We start from the raw sequence: 20,613 nt of genomic DNA on the forward strand, positions 1-20,613 counted from the left end.
AACTGACTAGGAAACTAAAATGGACTCAAAATAGAGTCCTAATCCAGCCCAACTAAACAACTACAAGAAAAACTAATAAAATCACTTAAATTGAACCATTGGTTGAACCGGTTCAATTTAAAACACCAAATAAAAAGCTAAGTATGGAAATAAAACTAAGTATTGGAGCTAATCCCGTATGCAACCTATTTACCCATATTTTAGGCCCATAAAAGTGGTCTATAACATTAGAAACCCATGGGATCAAAGGCCCAACATGTATGTAACCGAACCCTAGACTTATTCCTAATAAAAGAAGCCCAGTTTGGTGATAAATCTGCATCACCCATTCTTATATCCTCTCTTCTTCCCTACTCCTGGTCGATCCCTACTGCTGCTACCACCTGAGACTGCAACAACTAATTAAAGTACAATCAGAAGATTTGTATCCATCCTCTGTTGACCCCAAGAACTGTTGCTGCTACATCCATCGAACCAAGGCTGCTGGTGATTATTCCTCTGCCCCGAAGCTATTATGATTAGCTTTCTAACAAATCCAAGAATGCTTAAATCTGATTAATATTGAAGGGATTATGTTCCGGTCAAAGTTAATTTAGTGTGTGCGAATGCTATCAAAATGGCTCTGAATGAAAATAATTTTTTAGACATCAAAAACAAATGAATATTTTACTGCACTTCTGGTTTTTAGCAATGTTTTACCATATTAAGATTTATAAATTTTATAGATTTGAGAAAAACCCCAACATTAGAAAGTTGAAAATTTCACCTATCGCTGAAAATCCAGTTTTTTTTCTTGAACTGGGGGTTGACTTTTTATCCTTTTGGAATTTGATTTTTTAACTAATTTTATTGGATTCAAATAGGGGTATTTGCATATTTATGAATAATATCTTAAGTAATTCATTTACTTAAATGATATTTGGCATAAATAAGTGTCTGTCTTGACAACTATGATTCTCAGTACACTGTGCGTACACTAGTAAAACTTGGGTCAAAAACCACTAGTGCCATTTTCAGTTTTTTTTTTTTTTTTTGTGAAAATAGTTCATGCATTGTGTCTAGAATGTCAATATTAGGCTGTATACAAAAAATCAGATCAAAAAAAGCATTTCTAGGCCTCAAAACCACCAGTTCAAGTTGGCTGGGAAAAAATCACAGGTTTCGACCAGTTTCGACCATATCTCGGTTTCTATTAGGTCAAAACCCGAGTTTTAGAACCTTGTCTGTTTCTGAACAATAGTAGTTTACTATCTTGTTTCTGGTATTATTTCTCTCTAATTTCAGATCTGAAATTTAGCTTCAGTCCTACTATCTGTAACAAAACCAGATATGTTTCTGAACATAGTAGTTTACTATCTTATTTCTATCTAAGCCCCTTTATTAGCCATCGAATATAGTTATAGATTGGGCCTGTGAGCAGTTGAGTTCCATATATTCCTGGATATCACACTGCATAAGAACTTGTCACCCCTCTCAGAGAAAACTGCCACCACACTGAAGAAAGCACCGATCAAAACCGCAAAAAGCAGAACATTTCTAGGTTGTCGTAGCTTATAGCTTATAGATCTGCTTCTGCTTTCAAATTTTTAGGGTACAATATCTTTTCTTTCTTCTATTAATGTCATTTCTTCATACATGGAATAATAATTTAATAATATAGCACCAATCAAGTTTAATCTGAATCAATAGCTCCCATAGGAATCCTGGGCAGTCCAGTTCTTTAGAGCAAAATTTTGCAGTTTACACCTTATTTGAAGTTCCAATCTTGTTTGCAACACTTCTTGGATATATAAATAGTACAAGGTAACTTCTTTACTAGTCTACTGTGTGGTAACACTGTGCTAAACCTATATCTATAATTATATGACTAGGAACAAATCTTGACCAATCGTGTCATTTTCATAGTCCTTCTATAAATATAATTGAGTCATTCTCAAAAGTTAACTGCCACTTAATGTCCTTTCTGAGTTTTCATTTACTAATTTTGCTACTACTTGATAAAAAAGAGTATGAATACCAACCTGACGGAGATTAATGAGATGCTCAAATGCATCCTTTATGGTGTTAGAAAATGACTCATTCCTTGAGAAGCTTTCTTCCCAGATTGTATCAAGAGAAGCCTTAAACTCTAAGAGACAGGGCACCAGATCTTTGTCTTTCTCTTCGTCCATGATAATCCCCTGCCCAGTACCCCGGATGTAAGAACTAAGGGCTTGCCGCAGTGATTCAAGGGCATTGACCCTTGAAAACAGAGTGTACATCCTCCGAAGGTCCTCAATTCGATTTCCATCCATCAGCATTGTGAATCCCTGAACAAAAAGTAAAGCGCATTCATCCACCAAGAAAGGTGATATCTCATTCAAAAGAATCAGAAAATCTTGGCATCATTTAAGAAAGGACCAGGAAGTCAATTCAGGATCCAAACCTTATCAAGTATTGCAGAAGTGTGACGTTCAAGAAGTTGCTTCTCTGCAGTTGCCACTAGTGGCTTCCTTGTACTTGCGTCTAAGTAGAGTATACACCTTTCATGTTCTTCATGTAATCTTGACTGCAAGAATGCATAAGCTCAATCCTTCCAAATTTAATAGCATACAATGCATGAATGCAACTTGGAGTCCAAGGAAAAAACTAGAGCCTGCATAGTGACATGTGAAATACTTAAATACTAAAGTCAGAGGAGAATCAAAATAAAGCACCTCCACATGCTTCAAGTAATCTGGAACATCGGATTGCTGCATGTACTTCACACCCTCAGAAGCATAGAATTCAGATGTGCACTCAAGAAATGGCTTTTCAAAGCTTTCTGAGTAGATTCCTAGAGCAGTAAACATCTTCAAAAGATGGTTAAGCAGTGTCCTATCAATAGCTTCACCTAATCTGATAGATCAGACAAAGAATGCAGCACATTAGAAGATGCAACCAATGTTTAGAATATAACAGAGGAGTTGAACAATAAAGTTATGGCTCATGGCTCATCCAATCATGTTTTGAAGCCGAAACAAAAACCTGCCAAAACACTCGGGTTCAAGCAATCAATCAACAAAGCCACAAAGACTTATTTTCAAATCCTACAGCTTTATGGAATATAGAAACAACTTGTCCAACATAAACTAGTTACCTAAGCAACATGGCTTTCTTGACGAGATTTATCACTGCTTAAAAAAAAATAACAGAATCCAAAGCAGGTACGCTATGCAGGGTCTCGTGAGGGGTGGACTGGAGATGGTCCTAGTGATTTGGAATTTTTACACAAAGTGACCAACCTCAGACTCGGACCTCAGACTGGCAGCCCAAGCTTTCTCCCATCACACCAAGCAATGGCCCCAAAGAGATTTAAAGTATATGAACAGATAAACTCCTAAACTGTAGCTCATTGCAAAGTAAGAGCTATAATACAGCTAAAAACATGATGATGGTTAACCCAGAGATGAGGTTTTGATAGCATAGATCTTATAGTCAGCAAACTGGAGATTCAACAATCTCGACATTCTTACGCCCCAACCTAAGGACTATAATCAGCCCTAAGGTTCTAAGTATCAGCAGCAGAGTAAGAGCTACGGGCAGTATGAGATTTTCTTCCATATTCAGTACTTCGACTCTCTTTCCCTAATGCTTCAGACATTGGGCTGCGGGTGCAAGCCGAAACAAACAGGACCCAACAGCCAACCCATATACCTACCAAAAAGAGATCCACAATGATCCCATTAATTTTGGTAGTTATTAAGATTTCGAGCAGAATTTATGTTATTATCTTCTAGCAGTTGCCAATATGTTTGTTTTGATTCTACTTAGCTCCAAAGCTGGTTTCGAATCACATTTACAAGTTTTTTTTTTTGGGGGTAAAGTCCCATTTTCATCACTTCTCCAGGTCTTAGTTTCAGGGTTCAGCACTAGCATGTCTGGCCTGATTTTGGTCTCATCAGAAAGCCAGCCAGTCATCTTTCAAAACGAAACGAAGTCTCACAAGTCAAAATATGCTTTGGGATAATTATGACCAATATACAAAAAGAATTAGTTCATTACATGATTTCCGTCTTATAGAGTTTTGCTTAATTAGGAGTATATGGTATTCCCTTAGTGACTAACAATTTTTTTTGGCGGGGGGAAGGGCTTGGAGCATAGTTCTAAATCTCGCCGACATCTCTGCGAGATCTTGAAAAACTCGAGAAACTCAAGCTTGTAGAGATAATTTATAGTGTGAAATCTCAAACATGCATTAATTCGAAAATCTCAACCGAAATTTTGGCCAGATTTCAGTACTTTTGCACCGTCTCACCGAAATGGTACAAAGTGCCTTATAAAAAGACACAAACTCGACCCAGACTTCGAATTTCGAAGAAAACTCGACAGAGAAAGGGAAAAAAACTTGATTCTTGATTATTTTGCCACATCATCACTCAATAGTACTAGGATACACTATCAAGAGATTGATTGCTGCAGACTGTGGTAGTAGGGTGTCTATGACTTATGTATTGTTCACTGTACTTGGGTTGGGTGTCTATGTAGTATGTGTTGCGTGTGAAAACCTCCGTCGCCCGGTTCGCCCACAGATGAGCCTGCAAAAAACCGAAAGAGCGCAAGAGAGCCGGTGTGGCTCCGGCCTAGGACTCTCCGACGCACAAGTCAGGTCTCCAGTGCAACAGCGTAACAGCTAGTAAAAAGTGAGATGAGCGTTTGAGCTCCATACCTGAGTATTTATAGAGGGAGATGAGGCGGTTGGAGGAGTCCAAGTATGGTAGGAGTTCTTCTCTTGGAAGGCTCTATCCCGTTGGGCGGAGTGGAGAGTTATTTTCGGGGTCGGACTCCCGTTAAGGTAAGAGTCTATATCTAAGTGTGATTCCGTATCGCAATAGGTTTGTGGCTCAATCTTTATCCCGCGATTCTCAGATTGTGCTGACATGGCTCCGCGATTCCCGACGAGCCGTTACAATGGCTTTTGTGGAGGGCTCGGCCTCAGCCTCAACTAACAACGGTGAGGTCGGCTCGAAGTCGATGGCCGATTTGGGTGGCGCCCCGTGCTGCGGGTGCTCGGCACGTAGGAGATAGAATGCCAGATCTGTCGGTGGTCGGATAGGCCCGACTCGAACGGCACGGCTCGGTTCGGTTATCGGACTGTCCTCGGCTCGGCCACGTGGCAGCTTTCGATTAGTGATGTGATTTATGCCTTATCAAAGGCCCCCCCACTCATCATGGGTCGGCACGGCACTGTCCCTCATTGCGGCCGAGCCAAGCTTGCTTCGTCGGCGATTGGATGTTGTATGGTCTGACAGTTGGGGTATCAGTGCCACGTCAGCCGGAGTCATTATCACAGGCTCGGGAATTCGAATCGTCTTTTGATCTGGGCCATTAGATCTTGTTGAGTTCTTCTCGGCCGTTGGATCTTCTCTGCTCAGAGGCTATAATTAGGCGACTCTTCCTCATTCATTCTTCACAGTTTCAAGTTTTTGACTGCTCGGCTAGCTCGGATTCTTCAGCTCATTCAGTACTCGGCGCACTCAGCTTTCTAGTTCGTGGTCAACTCGTCTCCGAAGCTTTTTCAACCAGTAAGTCCCCTCCGCCCATTATGTCAGTTGGTAGTAGTCACGCAGGCGAGGTGTTCCCTGGGGCAGCTGAGGGTGCGAGTCCGAGCCGAGAGCTCCCTGCTCACTCCCCCACAGTAGACCTGTTGGGCTCGACCTCGGACAAGCCCACCGTAGTGGAGCCGCGTCAGGCCGACGTCGCCGAGCTTCCCCTACCCTTGGAGTCCGGCCTTGAGGCCCAGCCAATTCCTACAGACCGAGCTGAGGGCTTGGGATCATCTTCGACAAATGACGAGGAGTCGGGTGAGGAGAGTTCTTCCCGAGATGGGGTCAGCTCGGTCAGCTCGTCCGCTGACGCTCCCGAGTCTGAAGAAGGAAGTGTCGGCACCGTCCAGAGCACAATCACTGATGCCGACCTCCAACGCCTAAGGGCGACTCATGCCATCTCTAAGGACGTCAAGCTCCGAGCTCCTAACCCTGGGGAGATGGCTTGCTACATCCGGCCTAGCGAGGTGGCCTTGTACGAGATGCCCTTCAGGTATGCCTTTAGGCTCCCCGTGCTTGACCTAGTGGATCAGATCTTGGACCATTTCCACCTGTCTCCAGGTCAGCTGGTGTCGAACTCATGGCTGTCCATGTACGGCTTCCACGTCCTTTTCTGCGAGATGGGTCGAACTGCGAGCGTGGCTCTTTTTTCTCGACTCTATTTCTTGAAGAAGTCACCGGAGAAGGGGTGGTACTATTTCACCCACCGCACTGGGAAGAGCGCGGCCTTGAGCCGCCATAAGTTTCTGGTCGGGACGTCGTCCTCAAATAAGAACTGGAAGCCTCGGTTCTGCTTTGCTTCCATCCCGAACTGCCCCTTCCGGGCTAAGTGGAAGGAGATCCACTTGGGTTACATCAACAGGACCTTGCCCCTGACCGAGAACGAGCTGACCTCGCTCGACCTAATCCGCCAGCATCGGCCTTTCGATGTCCTCCAGCTCGTGGACGAGGGGTTCCTTCAAAGGTGGCATATGACCCCTGGTAGGAGTCCGAGCTGAGCTGTTTTCAGTCTGCGGTGGTCAGCTGAGGCATCCGAGCCGACCCGTTTACTTGGTCTTTTCTCCTTTTGGCAAGTTTCTAATGCGCTGTCTTTCTTGCAGTGGTCGGCCACATTCCTCCTATGGACACGGCTCGGCTCAAGGCCGAGACCATTGCGGAGAGGAGGAAGAAAAACGCCGAGAAGAAGTCCCGAGACGAGACTTCCAAGACATTGAAGGGCAAGGCTGTGCTGCCAAGCCCGACTGACACAGTGGTCGGCCTCGAGGCCGAGAAGAACAGAGCTCCGCTGAGCCCCTCCCGAAGAGGGAAGCGTCGGAAGGATGAGCTGAGCCCGCCGAGGGACATCAAACGCCAGAAGATCTCGGTCAATCCGACGAGTAGTGGTCCTCCGCCTGTGGCCTCGCCGACCGACGTCTCTCGGTTCGTCCTGGGGGAGGGCTTCAGCCAACAATGCCCCGCTGCGGCCGAGCTGGCGTCTCTTCCCAGGGGACTCGGCTTTGACCTCGGCTGCTCATGCAAAGGAGTGGCTCGACGCAAGTCGGCTTCCAAAGGACAAGGAAATGCTCGAGAAGTTGTCCGATCCCGAGCTCCTCTCTTCCCTGTTCCAGGACATCAATATGGTAAGTTTCCTGCTCAGCACCTACTAGGGGTCCGACCTGTTGTGCTCGGCTTTGCTAATGCTCGGACGTCTTTTGTAGGGGTTTTCCACCGTGGAGACCCTCCTCCGATTCGAACGGCTTCTGACCGCGAACTCCACTCTCGAGGCTCAGGACGAGAAAGCCAGCGGGGACGCGCGTAAGGCCGTCCAGGCACATCGGGAGACCGCCGCAAAGCTCGACGAAGCCGAGGCCAAGGTCAAGAGCTTGAAGGAGGCGGCGGCGAAGCAGGGAGAAGAGGTCGAGCCCTTGAAGGCTCAGCTCGACCAAGCCAAGAAGAAGGCCAAGGACGACCTGGCACGAGCTCGAGCCGAGGCGGTTACCGACTACCTCATGTCGGAGGAATATGCCCAGGTATGCCATGAGATAAGGAAGCCGCCGTACGGCGAGGGCTATGACGCGGGCCGAGCCGACCTCCTGAAGGAGATAAGGGCTGCCCACCCCTCCCTCCATCTTTCTCAATTCGACAACGACGTGACCACCGTGGTCGAGGAATTAGGTGATGATGTTGGGGTGGAGGTTGACCAGGCCGGCCTGACCGAGACCGCTCCGCAAGACAAGGTCGACCCGTACGCCGAGGACGCCGCCAAGGACGTCTCTGATAAGGAGGTTGCCGCCGAGGACCCCCTCAATACCACCGAGCTCGAGGACCCCCTTTTTCCTCTTTTGATGTACATACCCCCCCTGTTCGGGGTTTTGATCAATCTTCTTTTCCTTTTTTTTTTTTTTTGTAACAGGCCGAGCTGCCCACTTTTTGTAACCGTGCCGAGCCGTCGGCCTTTAATGAATGAAATGTTTTTTTTTTCTCCAAATTTGTCTAAATGTTTGAGCTCGACAATCGCTTGCCTTTCTTTCATTCCATGCGTTGTCCCGTTCGTCTTTATAGTCTTTAGTTAATTTGCTGCCTCCAGCGGTCAGCTCGGCTCGGTTACCACATGCGTGGTCGCGCGGCCGAACTAACTACTTGGCCGAGCACAATGCCTTGGCCAAATTTGCTTAGTTTTAGTTTTGTTCAGCTCGGTAATGGTGAGAGTTTGTGCTTGTGGGCCCGCCGGCCTATGAAGGTCGGTCTTCTGACTTAGTAGCCGACCTATGAGGGTCGGTCTTGTGACGTGGCTACCGACCTATGAGTGTCGGTCATTAACGTTGGCCAGGTCTATGAGGACCGGTCTTATGATCTGGTTGCAGACCTATAAGGGTGGGTCTTTCACGCCGGCCAGGTCTATGAGGCCCGGTCTTATGACTTGGTTGCCGACTTATGAGGGTCGGTCTTTTACGTCGACCAGGTCTATGAGGGCCAGTCTTATGACTTGGTTACCGACCTATGAGGGTCGGTCTTGTGACATGGCTACCGACCTATGAGTGTTGGTCATTGACGTCGGCCAGGTCTATGAGGACCGGTCTTATGATCTGGTTGTCGACCTATGAGGGTCGGTCTTTGACGTCGGCCAGGTCCATGGTTCGAGAACTCGCGAGATCTCGCCGAGTTTCTCGGTTTCGTGAGATCCCGAGACTAGATGCCATACGCATTCTAAAATTACACTATCTCGGCGAGATCTTGGTATTGTCTCGGTACACATTTTTCCAGTTTTTTTTTTTAGTTTTAAAAGTTCAATAAATCTCGCCGAGATCTCGGTATCGGGTTAGAACATGGTTTTTTACCCATTTTAATTGCCCATGTGCCCATTTTTATCAAAAGAGGGCAATGGATATAACTCGGAAATGTCAATAGTTCTGTCCATAGCTCTCTAAACAAAGGGGAAAACACTCAAACAACTCTCTCCCTCAAATTTCTTCCTCTTTCTTTCAAATCTTGGGTGGATTGCATTGTTTGAAGTGAGATTCAAGTGCTAAAGTGAAGATTCAACTCCAACTGTCCAAGAATCATTACCTATTTATAGGATTCCAAAGTAAAACTCATATTTGGACTTGTTTTTTGGCAAATCTGGGCATGCCATTTGTTTAAATGGCCTGAAATAGGCTGGATATCAAGTTTCAGACCCAAAATATGTCTAAAACCCATCGAGTTGGGGGTCCGAGTTAAAAAAAAAAAAAATGCAGCAACTTGCCGAGATCTCGACTAGACTCGGTTTCTGGCTTGGCCGAGATGCCACCGAGACCCGAGTCTTAGAACCTTGGCCAGGTCTATGAGGACCGGTCTTATGACTTAGTTGCCAACTTATGAGGGTCGGTCTTTTACGTCGGCCAGGTCTATGAGGACCGGTCTTATGACTTGGTTGCCGACCTATGAGGGTCGGTCTTTTACGTCGGCCAGGTCTATGAGGACCGGTTTTATGACTTGGTTGCCGACCTATGAGGGTCGGTCTTTTACGTCGGCCAAGTCTATGAGTACCGGTCTTACGACTCGACATGCGTGGAGTTTGAAAGTACACTACGTAGTAGAGAAAGACTTTATTTTATTGAATCATGAACGTAGAGGCCGAAGCTCAGTACAAATATGCTCGCCATAAACTGTGCCGAGCAGAATACTTAGGAAAATTACTGAAAAAATTTCTTCAAATTTTCCGAGTTCCAAGGCCTCGGTACCTTTTTGCCCCCGGAGTCTGCAAGCGATACGTCCCTACTCGAATTTGCTTGAAGATTATGTTCGGGCCTTCCCAATTTGGTGCTAACTTCCCCTGCTGCCTTGGTTGCGATGCGCTGAGCTTTCTGAGGACGAGGTCCCCTTGGCGGAAGTGCCGTTCCTTCACCCTTAAGTCGTAGTATTTTGCTGTCTTTTGTTGATACGCAGTATTCCGGAGTAGGGCATTTTCTCGAACCTCGTCAAGGTAGTCGAGGTTGGCTCTCAGCCCATCTTCGTAGGTCTTCTCATCAAAGTTGAGCACTCGGTACGACAATGCCTTGACCTCGACCGGGGTGAGGGCCTCGGTCCCATATGCTAGCCGAAAAGGGCTCTTCCCGGTGGGTGTTCTTACAGCCGTCCTATATGCCCATAGGACGCTTGGGAGCTCTTCCACCCATCTTCCTTTCGCCTCGTCCAATCTTCTCTTGATTCCGGCGAGTAGTGTTCGACTGGACACTTCTACTTGTCCATTGGCTTGTGGATGAGCTACTGAGACCGAGCGAAAATCGATGTAGAAGTGCTTACAGAACTCTCGGAAGCTCGGATTGTTGAACTGTGCACCGTTGTCAGTGATGAGTACTTTGGGTAGTCCGAACCGATAGATCACCTTGTCTCGGAAGAATTTCTCTATGCTCTTCTCGGTAATGGTGGCCAGGGGCTCGGCCACAACCCACTTAGTGAAGTAATCGATGGCAACGACCACGTATTTCCGATTTTCGGAAGCCGGGGTGCAATCTCCAAGTATATCCATCCCCCACATAGCGAAAGGAATTGGACTCAGCATAGAGGTCAGCTTTGTTGCAGGTCGGCTCGGCACTGGTGCGAAGAGCTGACACTTCTCGCACGTCTTCACATACTTCATGGCCTCTTCTTGCATTCTCAGCCAGTAGAACCCTTGTCGAAGTATCCTATATGCTAGAGCTCGGCCGCCCATGTGGCTCCCGCATATTCCTTCGTGCACCTCGGCCAAGGCGTACTCGGCTCCCTTCAGTCTGAGGCATCGATGAAGGGGCGCTGAGATGGCTTTCTTATAGAGCACTCCGTCGATCATGGTATACTTGGCAGCTCGGATTTTGACTTTTCTTGCTTCTTCCCGATTCTCCGGGCGCTAGTCATTCTCCAAGTAGTTTACAATGGGGTCCATCCAAATCGGCCCGTCCTCCTCGATGTGTTTGACGCTTTCTTCTTGCAAGGATGGCTTCTCCAGAATCTCAATGTACACTAATCGGCTCAAATTTGGGAAGTCGGCCTCGGCCAACCTAGACAGGGTGCCGGCCACAACGTTCTCTTTCCTCGGTACTCGGGTCATCTCAAAGTGCTCGAGCTCGGAAATCAACTCTCGTGCTTGGCTCAAGTAAGCTAGCATTCTTTCATCTTTCGCCTCATAGTCTCCGTTGACTTGGTTGACCACAAGTTGCGAGTCTCCTCGTACCCTCAATTGCTTGACGCCTATGGCTTTGCTGACTCGAAGTCCGGCCAGGAGGGCCTCATATTCGACCTCATTGTTTGAGGCTAGGAACTTGAACCTTAGGGCATATTGGACGCGAAACCCCTTGGGGCTCACCAGGATCAGCCCAGCCCCGCTTCCACCGGGGTTGCTTGAGCCGTCAACGTTCATGGTCCAGGTCGGGTCGGCCTTAGCTTCCGCGTTGGCTTCTTCTGCTGTCTTCTCTTCCTCGACCTGGAGGTCGGGCATTGTGCACTCGGCGAAGAAGTCGGCAAGTGCTTGCCCTTTTATCGCGGTCCTCGGGCGATAGCTTATATCGTACTCACTCAGCTCGACCGCCCAGGTGATCAGCCGACCTGACACGTCGGGCTTGTGCAATATCTTTTTGAGAGGCTGGTCGGTCAGCACCGCGATCGGATGAGCTTGAAAGTATGGCCTTAGCTTTATCGCGGCCGTGACAAGAGCGAATGCAACCTTCTCGAACTGAGAGTATCTCGTCTCGGCGTCGACAAGAACATAACTAATGTAGTATATGGGCTTCTGAGCTCGGCCTTCTTCCCTAACCAACACCGCGCTGACCGCCACCAAGGTAGTGGCTAAGTAAACTTGAAGCTCTTCTTTTGGCTCGGGTCGGCTGAGAAGAGGCGAGTTCTCCAAGTATTTCTTCAACTCTTCAAAAGCTTGTTGACATTCGTCCGACCAGATGAAGTCCTTCGGGTTCCGGATGTTCTTGAGGGCCTTGAAGAACGGCAGGCACTTGTCGCCCGACCTAGGCATGAATTGTGCTGACGCCGCCACTCGCCTGTTTAGCCTTTGTACTTCTCGGATCGTCTTTAGAGGGCTCATCTCTTGGATGGCTTTGATTTTCGCCGGATTGGCCTTGATGCCTCTGACGGAAACCATGAAGCCGAGGAACTTTCCCGAGGTCATGCCGAATGCACACTTGGTGGGGTTCAGTTTCATATAGTTCTTCCTTAGCACGCCGAAGGCTTCTTCCAAGTCGGCCAAGTGGTGTTCAGCCTTCAAGCTCTTCACTAACATGTCGTCCACGTAGACTTCCATGTTTCTTCCGATCTGCTCGCGGAATATATAGTTCACCAACCGTTGATATGTTGCTCCGGCGTTCTTCAACCCGAACGGCATGACCTTGTAATAGACATTTTCTTGGTCAGTTCGGAATGCCGTGTACGACTCATCCTCCTCATGCATCATAATTTGGTTGTAGCCGAAGTACGCGTCTATGAAGCTCAACATTTCGTGCCCTACCGTAGCGTCAATCAAGAGATCAATCCGAGGTAGCGGGTACTCGTCCTTTGGGCAAGCCTTGTTAAGGTCGGTGTAGTCAACGCACATCCTCCATTTTTCGTTCGGCTTGGGAACCATGACGACGTTAGCCAACCAAGTAGGGAATTTTTCCTCCCGGATGAACCCCGATCGACGTAGCTTCTCTACTTCTTCCTTGATGGCGGCTTGGCGATCAAGGGCATAGTTCCTTCTCTTCTACTGAACCAGCTTTCGGCTCGGATCTATGTGGAGTCGGTGCTCGGCTATATGTCGAGGTATACCGGGCATGTCGACGGCCGACCAGGCAAAGACGTCGACATTCGCCCTTAAGCAGTTTCCGAGCTGATTCCTTTGGTCCTCGCTCAGCAATGATCCGAGTTGTACTGTCTTCGTCGGATCTTCATCGCTAAGGGAGAACGGGATGAGGTCTTCTACAGTTCTTCCGCGCCTTTCTATGAGCTCATCCCGCTGGTCTTCTGGGAGGTGTTCGACGCACATCGCCATTCCTCGGACGTTGCCTTTATTTTGCTTGACGAATGTGGAGTAACACTCCCGAGCTTTCTTTTGATCACTTCGGATTTCTCCAATGCCGTTCTCTGTAGGGAACTTCATCTTCAAGTGTGTCGGCGAGATAATGGCTTGGAGAGCTGTCAATGATGGGCGGCCGAGTATGGCGTTGAAGGCCACCACCGATCGTACTACCATGAATTTAACTTGGATCATCGCCTGACATGGAGCTTGTCCGAACGTGACCAGTAGGTCGATTGAGCCCTTGATGGTGGCGGCGGCTCCCGAGAACTCCTTAAGTGAGGTGCCCTTCGGCTTGAGCGCTTCGTCGCCGAAGCCGAATTGTCGGTACGCGTCTAGCGACATAAGGTCCACGGATGCGCCTGTGTCGACCAATACGCGATGAACGGGTCTCTTCGCAATTTCCACCTGTACCACCAAAACATCATCGTGAGGAAAACATATACCTTCGAGGTCGGCTTCGGTGAAGGAGATTGTCGCCTCGGACTTTGGCTTTTTGCTCGGCATCTTCGCGACCCCTACGAACCGCGCACTCGCCTTGGCCTTCCGTGTGGATTCTTATCCGGGGCCTCCAAGGATAATGTATATGGGGGCTCCCTTGTCACTACTCGGCATCATCTTTCTTTTTGGTCCTGTCTTTGGCCTCGTCGTACTCGGCTCTTCGGCCATCTGTCCTCTACTCGGCCTTTCTCCTGTCGTGATCCTCGGGTCACCAACCCCCACGTTCTTCTCGGCCTCCTTTGACATATCGCTTCAGGTGCCCCGCTTTTATCAGCTCTTCAATTTCTCTTTTCAGCTGATAACAATCCTCGGTGTTGTGACCGGTGTCCTTGTGGAATTGACAATACTTGTTGGGATTCCGAGATGACCCGGCTTGCATCGGTCGGGGTCGGCGGATGTACCGGCCGTCCAGTATTTGCATCAAAATCTCCTTGCGTGAGGTATTTAGTGGGGTGTAATCGGGGATCCGAGCTCGGTCAAATCTCTCAGCTCAGCGATCGGTCCTGGGCCGCTTTTCCTCCTTGCGATCATCTGCCGTCAGCCTTTTCTTCTCGATTCGGCCTTCGTTCCCCTTCCAGGCTTGGAGCACCTCCGCCATATTTGCAAACTCATTGCACCTCTCCAAGAGCTCGGCCAGGTTTTTGGTCGGCTTCCGGGCCAAGTCCTTGATGAGGTCCATGTCAGCAAGCCCGTTGCTCATCGCAGTATGGGCCGTGGCTTCATCCAAATCCTTGATGTCTCAGGATTCTTTGTTGAAACGTGAGACGAACACTCGGATCGACTCATCAGACCGTTGCTTCACACTAAGGAGGTTGACCGTCATCTTCATGTGTTTCATGCTACTCTGGAAGCGCGTGACGAAGGCTCGGCAAAGCTGAGCAAAGCTTGTTGTGGAGTTCAGTGGCAACCAGGAGAACCATGAGGTCGCCGCGCCCTTGAGAGGCGCGAGGAAAGCCCGACAAGAGAATCTCGATTCCCCCGTACATGGTCATAGTTGCATTGAAGTAGTTGATATGATCCGTCGGGTCGGTCGTCCCGTCATACCGGTCAAAGGGAGGAGGCTTGAACCCGGCCAGTAATGGCGCGGTCATGATCTCGGGAGGATAAGGGTGTCGTCCGACCAGTGAAGAGGCGTCCTGGGTCGCCTGTTTCTTCAATCCCTCCACCTGCTCGGCCAAGTCTCGTAGCCGCTTTTCCAACTCGATTTCAGGTGCTCGACCGTTCGGCTCGTCCACCCGGTGCAAATTGTCCCGTTCATTCTGCCGAGGTCGGCCATTTTGTCCTTCAACTCGGGATCGGTTCGCTTGGTCGTCCCGTTGAGGTCGGTCATTCTGGTCGGCTCGGTCAGCATCACCCCTTATTCTTCTTTCCATCTGAAAATTGGACCCGAGGGGGCTTCTCGGCTGCTCTTCTCAGAGAGGTGGTCTTCGACGCCAGGGGACTACCTCTTGTTTTCGGTATGCTCTCGGCTGTCCGTCCTCTCCGAGCCGACCTGAAAATACCGATCTTCTCGCTACCGATGCCGCTGGTTTGATCTCTCGCCCGGTCCTCGGGCTCCGACGATGCTCCTGCTCATCCCGCCGAGTACTTCTGTTGGGACGCGGGGGAGGAGTTTTCTGACGGGGTGGATGAGACGACGCCGACCACAATTCTGCTGCAAGTTTCCCTCGATGAGCACTGGTGCCAAGGGGGGGACTGGTAGCTGGCCTAGGCAACCCGTCCTGGGCCATCTGTCCCATGAGAGTTCGCAACATCTCGTTAGTGTGCAGCAGTTGAAGCTGAACGTCCATGACTTGTTGGTTGTTCGCCGGGGCTTCTGGATCCAAACTTCCTACACGGTGATGGCAGTGGCAAATTCAGCCCTGGATGGTTCGGATCGGCCCTCGGCCGTCCTTCTGCAGTCGTGTCCAACACGCTTCCGCCATTCCCATAATCCACCAGGGGAATCGGGTTGGCCGCGGCGCCTGCGCTGGCCCGCGCTCCTTCCCCTCGTGGGGGTCTTTCGGTCGCGCCTTGCAGCACTGTTTCAGGGGGTGGCGAGCGTCTCGCCTGCCTGTCAGGTTGCGGCTCATCCTCGCGGGAGGCGGAGCCATTCTGTCCTGATCTTGTTTGCACCACCATTGTCTTTGCTCCTTAGATTGGCAGAAACGACGATGGCTAGTTGATGTCGTTCCCACAGACGGCGCCAAATCTGTTGTGTGTAAAAACCTCCGTCGCCCATTCGCCCACGGATGAGCCTGTAAAAAACTGAGTTGAGCGCAAGAGAGCTGGTGTGGCTCTGGCCTAGGACTCTCCGACGCACAAATCAGGTCTCCAGTGCAACAGCGTAACAACTAGTAAAAAGTGAAATGAGCGTTTGAGCTCCATACCTGAGTATTTATAAAGGGAAATGAGGCGGTTGGAGGAGTCCTAGTATGGTAGGAGTTCCTCTCTTAGAAGGCTTTATCCCGTTGCGCGGAGTGGAGAGTTATTTTCGGGGTCGGACTCCCGTTAAGGTAAGAGTCCATATCTAAGTGTGATTCCGTATCGCGATAGGATTGTGGCTCAATCCTTATCCCGCGATTCTCGGATTGTGCTGACGTGGCTCCGCGATTCCCGGCGAGCCGTTACAATGGCTTTTGTGGAGGGCTCGGCCTCCGTGGTCAGCCTCCGAGCTCGGCCTCAGCTGACAGCGGTGAGGTCGGCTCGGAGTCGATGGCCGATTTGGGTGGCACCCCGTGGTGCGGGTGCTCGGCACACAGGAGATAGAATGCCAGATCTGTCGGTGGTCGGGTCGGTCAGACTCACACGGCTCAGTTCGATTATCGGACTGTCCTCGGCTCGGCCATGTGGCAGCTTCCGATTGGTGATGTGATTTATGCCTTATCAGTATGCATTGCTCACACTTCATTGTACCTTGTAGTAGAAACTTTAAGTCTTTAACTAATTCTTAAATAATTATTCAATATTATGTGTCTTCATCCATTATTGCATAATTTACTTGCTTTACTTTCTAATTATGTCTCATAGCATTCAAACAATGTGTAGAATAGGCAATATTACATTAAGGGTTCGACGTTTACTACCAACCAAGGGTGCACATCCAAAACACCAAATTGGGTGCTTTTTTTTACAATTTGAAGATTTAAATATGTTCATTAAGCCTAAAACAAGCTTCTGTTAGAGTTTCGGAGCCAACTGTGGCCATTTTTACCCAACGAAACATCATACCGAAACAAAAACAAAAAAAAATACACAGACTCACCAAGATCTCAGTCATCTCAACCTGGTCATGTAATTAAGATTAGATTAGGGTTAACCTAGTCCCAATAACCCACAAATAAATCGCAGCAGTCAACTAACAATCGACCCTAACAACAGGGTATAAATCAGACTTAGGGTTTAAAATGGAATTCAAATTTACAGCCAAGAATAGGGGCTGTAATTGATATCGAGTGCAGATCTTGGGAAGCTTAACCAAGCCTTCAAATATGGGCTGAATTGAATGGCCAGAAACACCAACAATAGCAGGTCTCAAAATTCGAAAGTATAAGAGCAGGTGCAGAAACCAAACCCGCAGTGGGAATGAACCCAAACTAGGATCAAGTGTAGCTGGGAATGGGGAGAACCTCTGCTGAAAATTACAGCCAATTCCAATGACTAGGTTGAGAGATATGGAGATATCACCAAAATAGAAACTTAGGCACTGTAGAGCAATCCAGCCAGCAGCAGGGGCTGGAACTTGCATCGAGTGTAGATCCTGGCAAGGGTGTCTAGTGCTCCAAATCTCAGCAGGTTCTGATGGAGGGTTGAGGAGATATTCCAGGTGGAATTCTGCCGGCAGGGATGCTAATAGTCTCCTTGATGTGAAGAAGCAGCAGCAGTAACACTTAGTCTCAACAGATGGAACGAACCAGACCTTCAAGGGGATCTCCAGCAAGTATTGAATCACAGGCACAGCATACAATAGAGGATCAAGTGGGGTTATAAGAGAGGCAGATGGAAGAAGAAGAGAGAAGGGATAATGGGATTCGGCTCTCTCAGCCAGGCTCCTAATAGCCCTTCATTGTCACTCTTAGACAAGGAGAATCTTTGCTTAAAGCAATAATCAATCATCTCATTAAATTGTGGGGAGCCTTTATGGACTGTTACAACTATATAGGGGGCATGACTAGCCTCTCAAGTTACAATAAAATAGACATTAACTTGCTATGACATAAAAATAGACTAGGATTGACAAGAAAATAGAAACAAAATAAAAGATCTTCAGGTCTTCTAGAAGTGCAGCTGATACTTTCTTTCTTGGCAAAACTGGAGTCTCATGAGGTCCTCACATATATACCATCGGCCAGAAGCTGTCTTGAAGAGTAACTATGTAATAGTGACTAAAGCACCCCCACGACTCTGGGTTTTAGAGACCTAGCAACTCCACGTGTTGAGGGATTTTGTGATGCTGATTGGGCTGGTTCTCCTGTGGATAGGAGATCTACTACTGGGTATTGTGTCTTTGTGATGCAGATCCTAGCCTCCTCGAATTGAAGAAGCCCCCCTAAACCTAGGGTTTTAGTAGGAGCCTTAGTTTAGTTTATTTCTATACTTAGTTTTTATTTTGTGTTTTTAATTGAACCGGCTTAAATTGGTTGCATCCAATTGGTTCAATTGGTCTAATTTAAGTGAAGTGATCCTATTGGCTAAGAGGTTCTTATATCCTATTGGCTAGTAGGGAATCTTCTTTATTTTTAAGTAGTTTAAGTTGTTTTTAAGTCATTAGGGGTAGATGAGTCTTTTAAGTTTTTAAGTTATTTTTAAATTGGTCCACCTCTCCACGATTTTAAGGAGAGATTTGAATTGTAATTGATTTTGGAATAAGGCCTTTGGCCTCTTATTTAATAAGAATCGTGGGAGAGGCTCCCCCACCTATTATGTTTTAAAAAACCGATCTCCTGCTGTTGGCCTTTGCTGCTGCTGCTTCTCTCTTCAGAGACATGTCTTGTGAGTCATATCAAGACCCCTTGTGAGTCATATCAAGGGTTAGGGCTGGTGGACTCCAGCGACTCCTTGCATCTTGTAGATCGGGAGGTCCTTCTTCTTCTTCAATCAAGTTTCTCCAAGCTGCCATTGAAGAACCTGCAATTCAGTAAGTTATTTTATTGTTTCAGTATTTCCCCTCCTCCTTCTAGCCTTCTAACCTAACCCTAATCGATTCCCCCTTAAACCATAATTATCTTAAACCCTAGTTAACCTGTCCAGCCCCTTCCCTCCATCAGATCTGTCCCAATTTTACACCACAGTTCCTGCAGGCCATCTCCTTCATTCGATCCCCCATTCTGCCCCCATTCCTACAGCTAAACCCTAATCCCCCTCTTCCCCATTGAAACCTAAAGCCTCTAAAACCTGCCCAGACCTAACCTACCATCCAAACCACACCAAACTTCAACCGAACCACTCTCTCCATACCAATGACACTCGGCCAGAACCCCTTGACCTAATTCCCCCTAAAAACCCTAAATCCCATCATCCCCTTCATTCCCAAAACCCGAAACCCTAAACCTAAATTTCTGAAATTTTAAAAATTTATTCAAACCTAACCTAACCTAGTGCATTAAGACCCTTAAAACCTGCATATTAAAACCCTATAAACCCCATTACCATTAGTTAACCCTAACCCTAATTCTGCCCTAATTAGCCTAAGCTGTCCCAATCGGCCAGCCTTTGTGTGTGACCCCGTTACCCTGGCTCCTAGTGGGATTGCTCCTACCTAGGACTACATCACTTTGTGGAAGGAAATTTGGTGTCTTGGAAGAGTAAGAAACAGCTAGTGGTAGCCAGATCTAATGCAGAATCGGAGTATCGGGCTATGGCCCAGGTTACTTGTGAGTTGATGTGGATGAAGCAGTTGTTGGCTGAGTTGAAGTTTGTGGACAAGACACCTACACAGCTGTGGTGTGATAATCAAGCTGCTGTCCACATTGCTTCCAACCCTGTGTTCCATGAAAGAACAAAACACATAAAGGTTGATTGTCATTTTGTTTGAGAAAAACTACAAGGTCTTATTGCCCCATAACATGTTCGTACAGGAGAACAACTGGGTGATGTTTTTACTAAGTCTTTGGGGAGTGTGAGAATTGATTATATTTGTAACAAGCTGGGCATTGATTAACATATATGCTCCAGCTTGAGGGGGAGTGTTAGAGATCGAGAATAAGTGTTTCGGTATTAGCGCCTGGTACTAATACCGAGACAGGTTTAGGCTATCTTTGGTATCATTTTTATTTTTGATTTTTTACTTAAAAAACGTTTTTGGTTGTGTTTGGTATCATTTATGGAGCCTGTTTCTATTTAAAAAACTTGAAAAAAAACCAAAAAACCAAAAACGACTCTTAACCCATTTTTGTGTTTTGGCCAAAAGCTATTTTTTTCTATTTGTGCGCTCAATGTTAATGAACATGTGCTTATATGCCCCAAAAGTGAGGGTAAAAATGTCATTTGGTTTTATTAATAGAAAGGCAAGCCTCCCCCTCTCCTCTTCTTCTTATTCTTCTCACCCTCTTCCCTGCAACCATTCCCTGCTCATCGGCGCCCCACCCCTTCCCCGACAACCCCGCCCCCATTCATGCTCCCTCCCCCACAAATCTCCTATCTTCCTCTCCCACCTCAACCCCTGCAAACCCCCCCCCCAATCTCCCATCTTCTTCTTCCTGTCCCCTTTCACTTCTCCTCCTTCGTTTCTGGCGTACAATGCAATCCTGTCACCGATCAGGTCACCCAAGTGTCACTTGATAACTTGGGCTTATTGGGAAAGATTGGAAGAGGACTTGAGAAGTTGCAAAGCTTGCAAGTATTGCCTCTGTCGCGTAACAACTTCACAGGTAATATCAGCATTTCCAGTCTTAATAGATTGAATCTCAGCCACAACAGTCTTTCTGGTATCATTCCCATTGAATTAGCTTCTATGGTTGGTTTGAAATTTCTAGGCTTTTCAGAGAATTCTCTATCTGGGCCAATCCCTTGTTTCCTTTGCTGGTAATTTCTTGGAAGGGCCCATTCCAAGTTCTCTGCCCCAATGTTCCT

At 47.6% G+C, this 20,613-nt stretch overlaps 1 protein-coding gene and 1 long non-coding RNA gene across 2 annotated transcripts in view; one reads left to right on the forward strand and one right to left on the reverse strand.

The window, feature by feature from the left end:
* The window catches only part of LOC122639997 (cullin-4-like), a 77,997-nt gene that overhangs the window by 36,038 nt on the left and 21,346 nt on the right, over positions 1-20,613 (reverse strand). Inside the window, exons 4-6 of the mRNA XM_043833071.1 lie at positions 2,697-2,877; positions 2,426-2,548; positions 2,022-2,309 (exon numbers count right to left, since the gene is read on the reverse strand). Of these exons, the coding sequence (XP_043689006.1) occupies positions 2,022-2,309; positions 2,426-2,548; positions 2,697-2,877 (592 nt within the window). The remainder of the gene's footprint in view (positions 1-2,021; positions 2,310-2,425; positions 2,549-2,696; positions 2,878-20,613) is intronic.
* On the forward strand, positions 6,559-20,551 carry LOC122639999. The gene is made up of 3 exons (XR_006329611.1): positions 6,559-6,572; positions 13,182-13,183; positions 20,422-20,551. It is a non-coding gene; the product is annotated as an uncharacterized LOC122639999 (long non-coding RNA).

Source organism: Telopea speciosissima, chromosome 9 (genome assembly GCF_018873765.1).
Source record: "Telopea speciosissima isolate NSW1024214 ecotype Mountain lineage chromosome 9, Tspe_v1, whole genome shotgun sequence".
Taxonomy (NCBI): domain Eukaryota; kingdom Viridiplantae; phylum Streptophyta; class Magnoliopsida; order Proteales; family Proteaceae; genus Telopea; species Telopea speciosissima.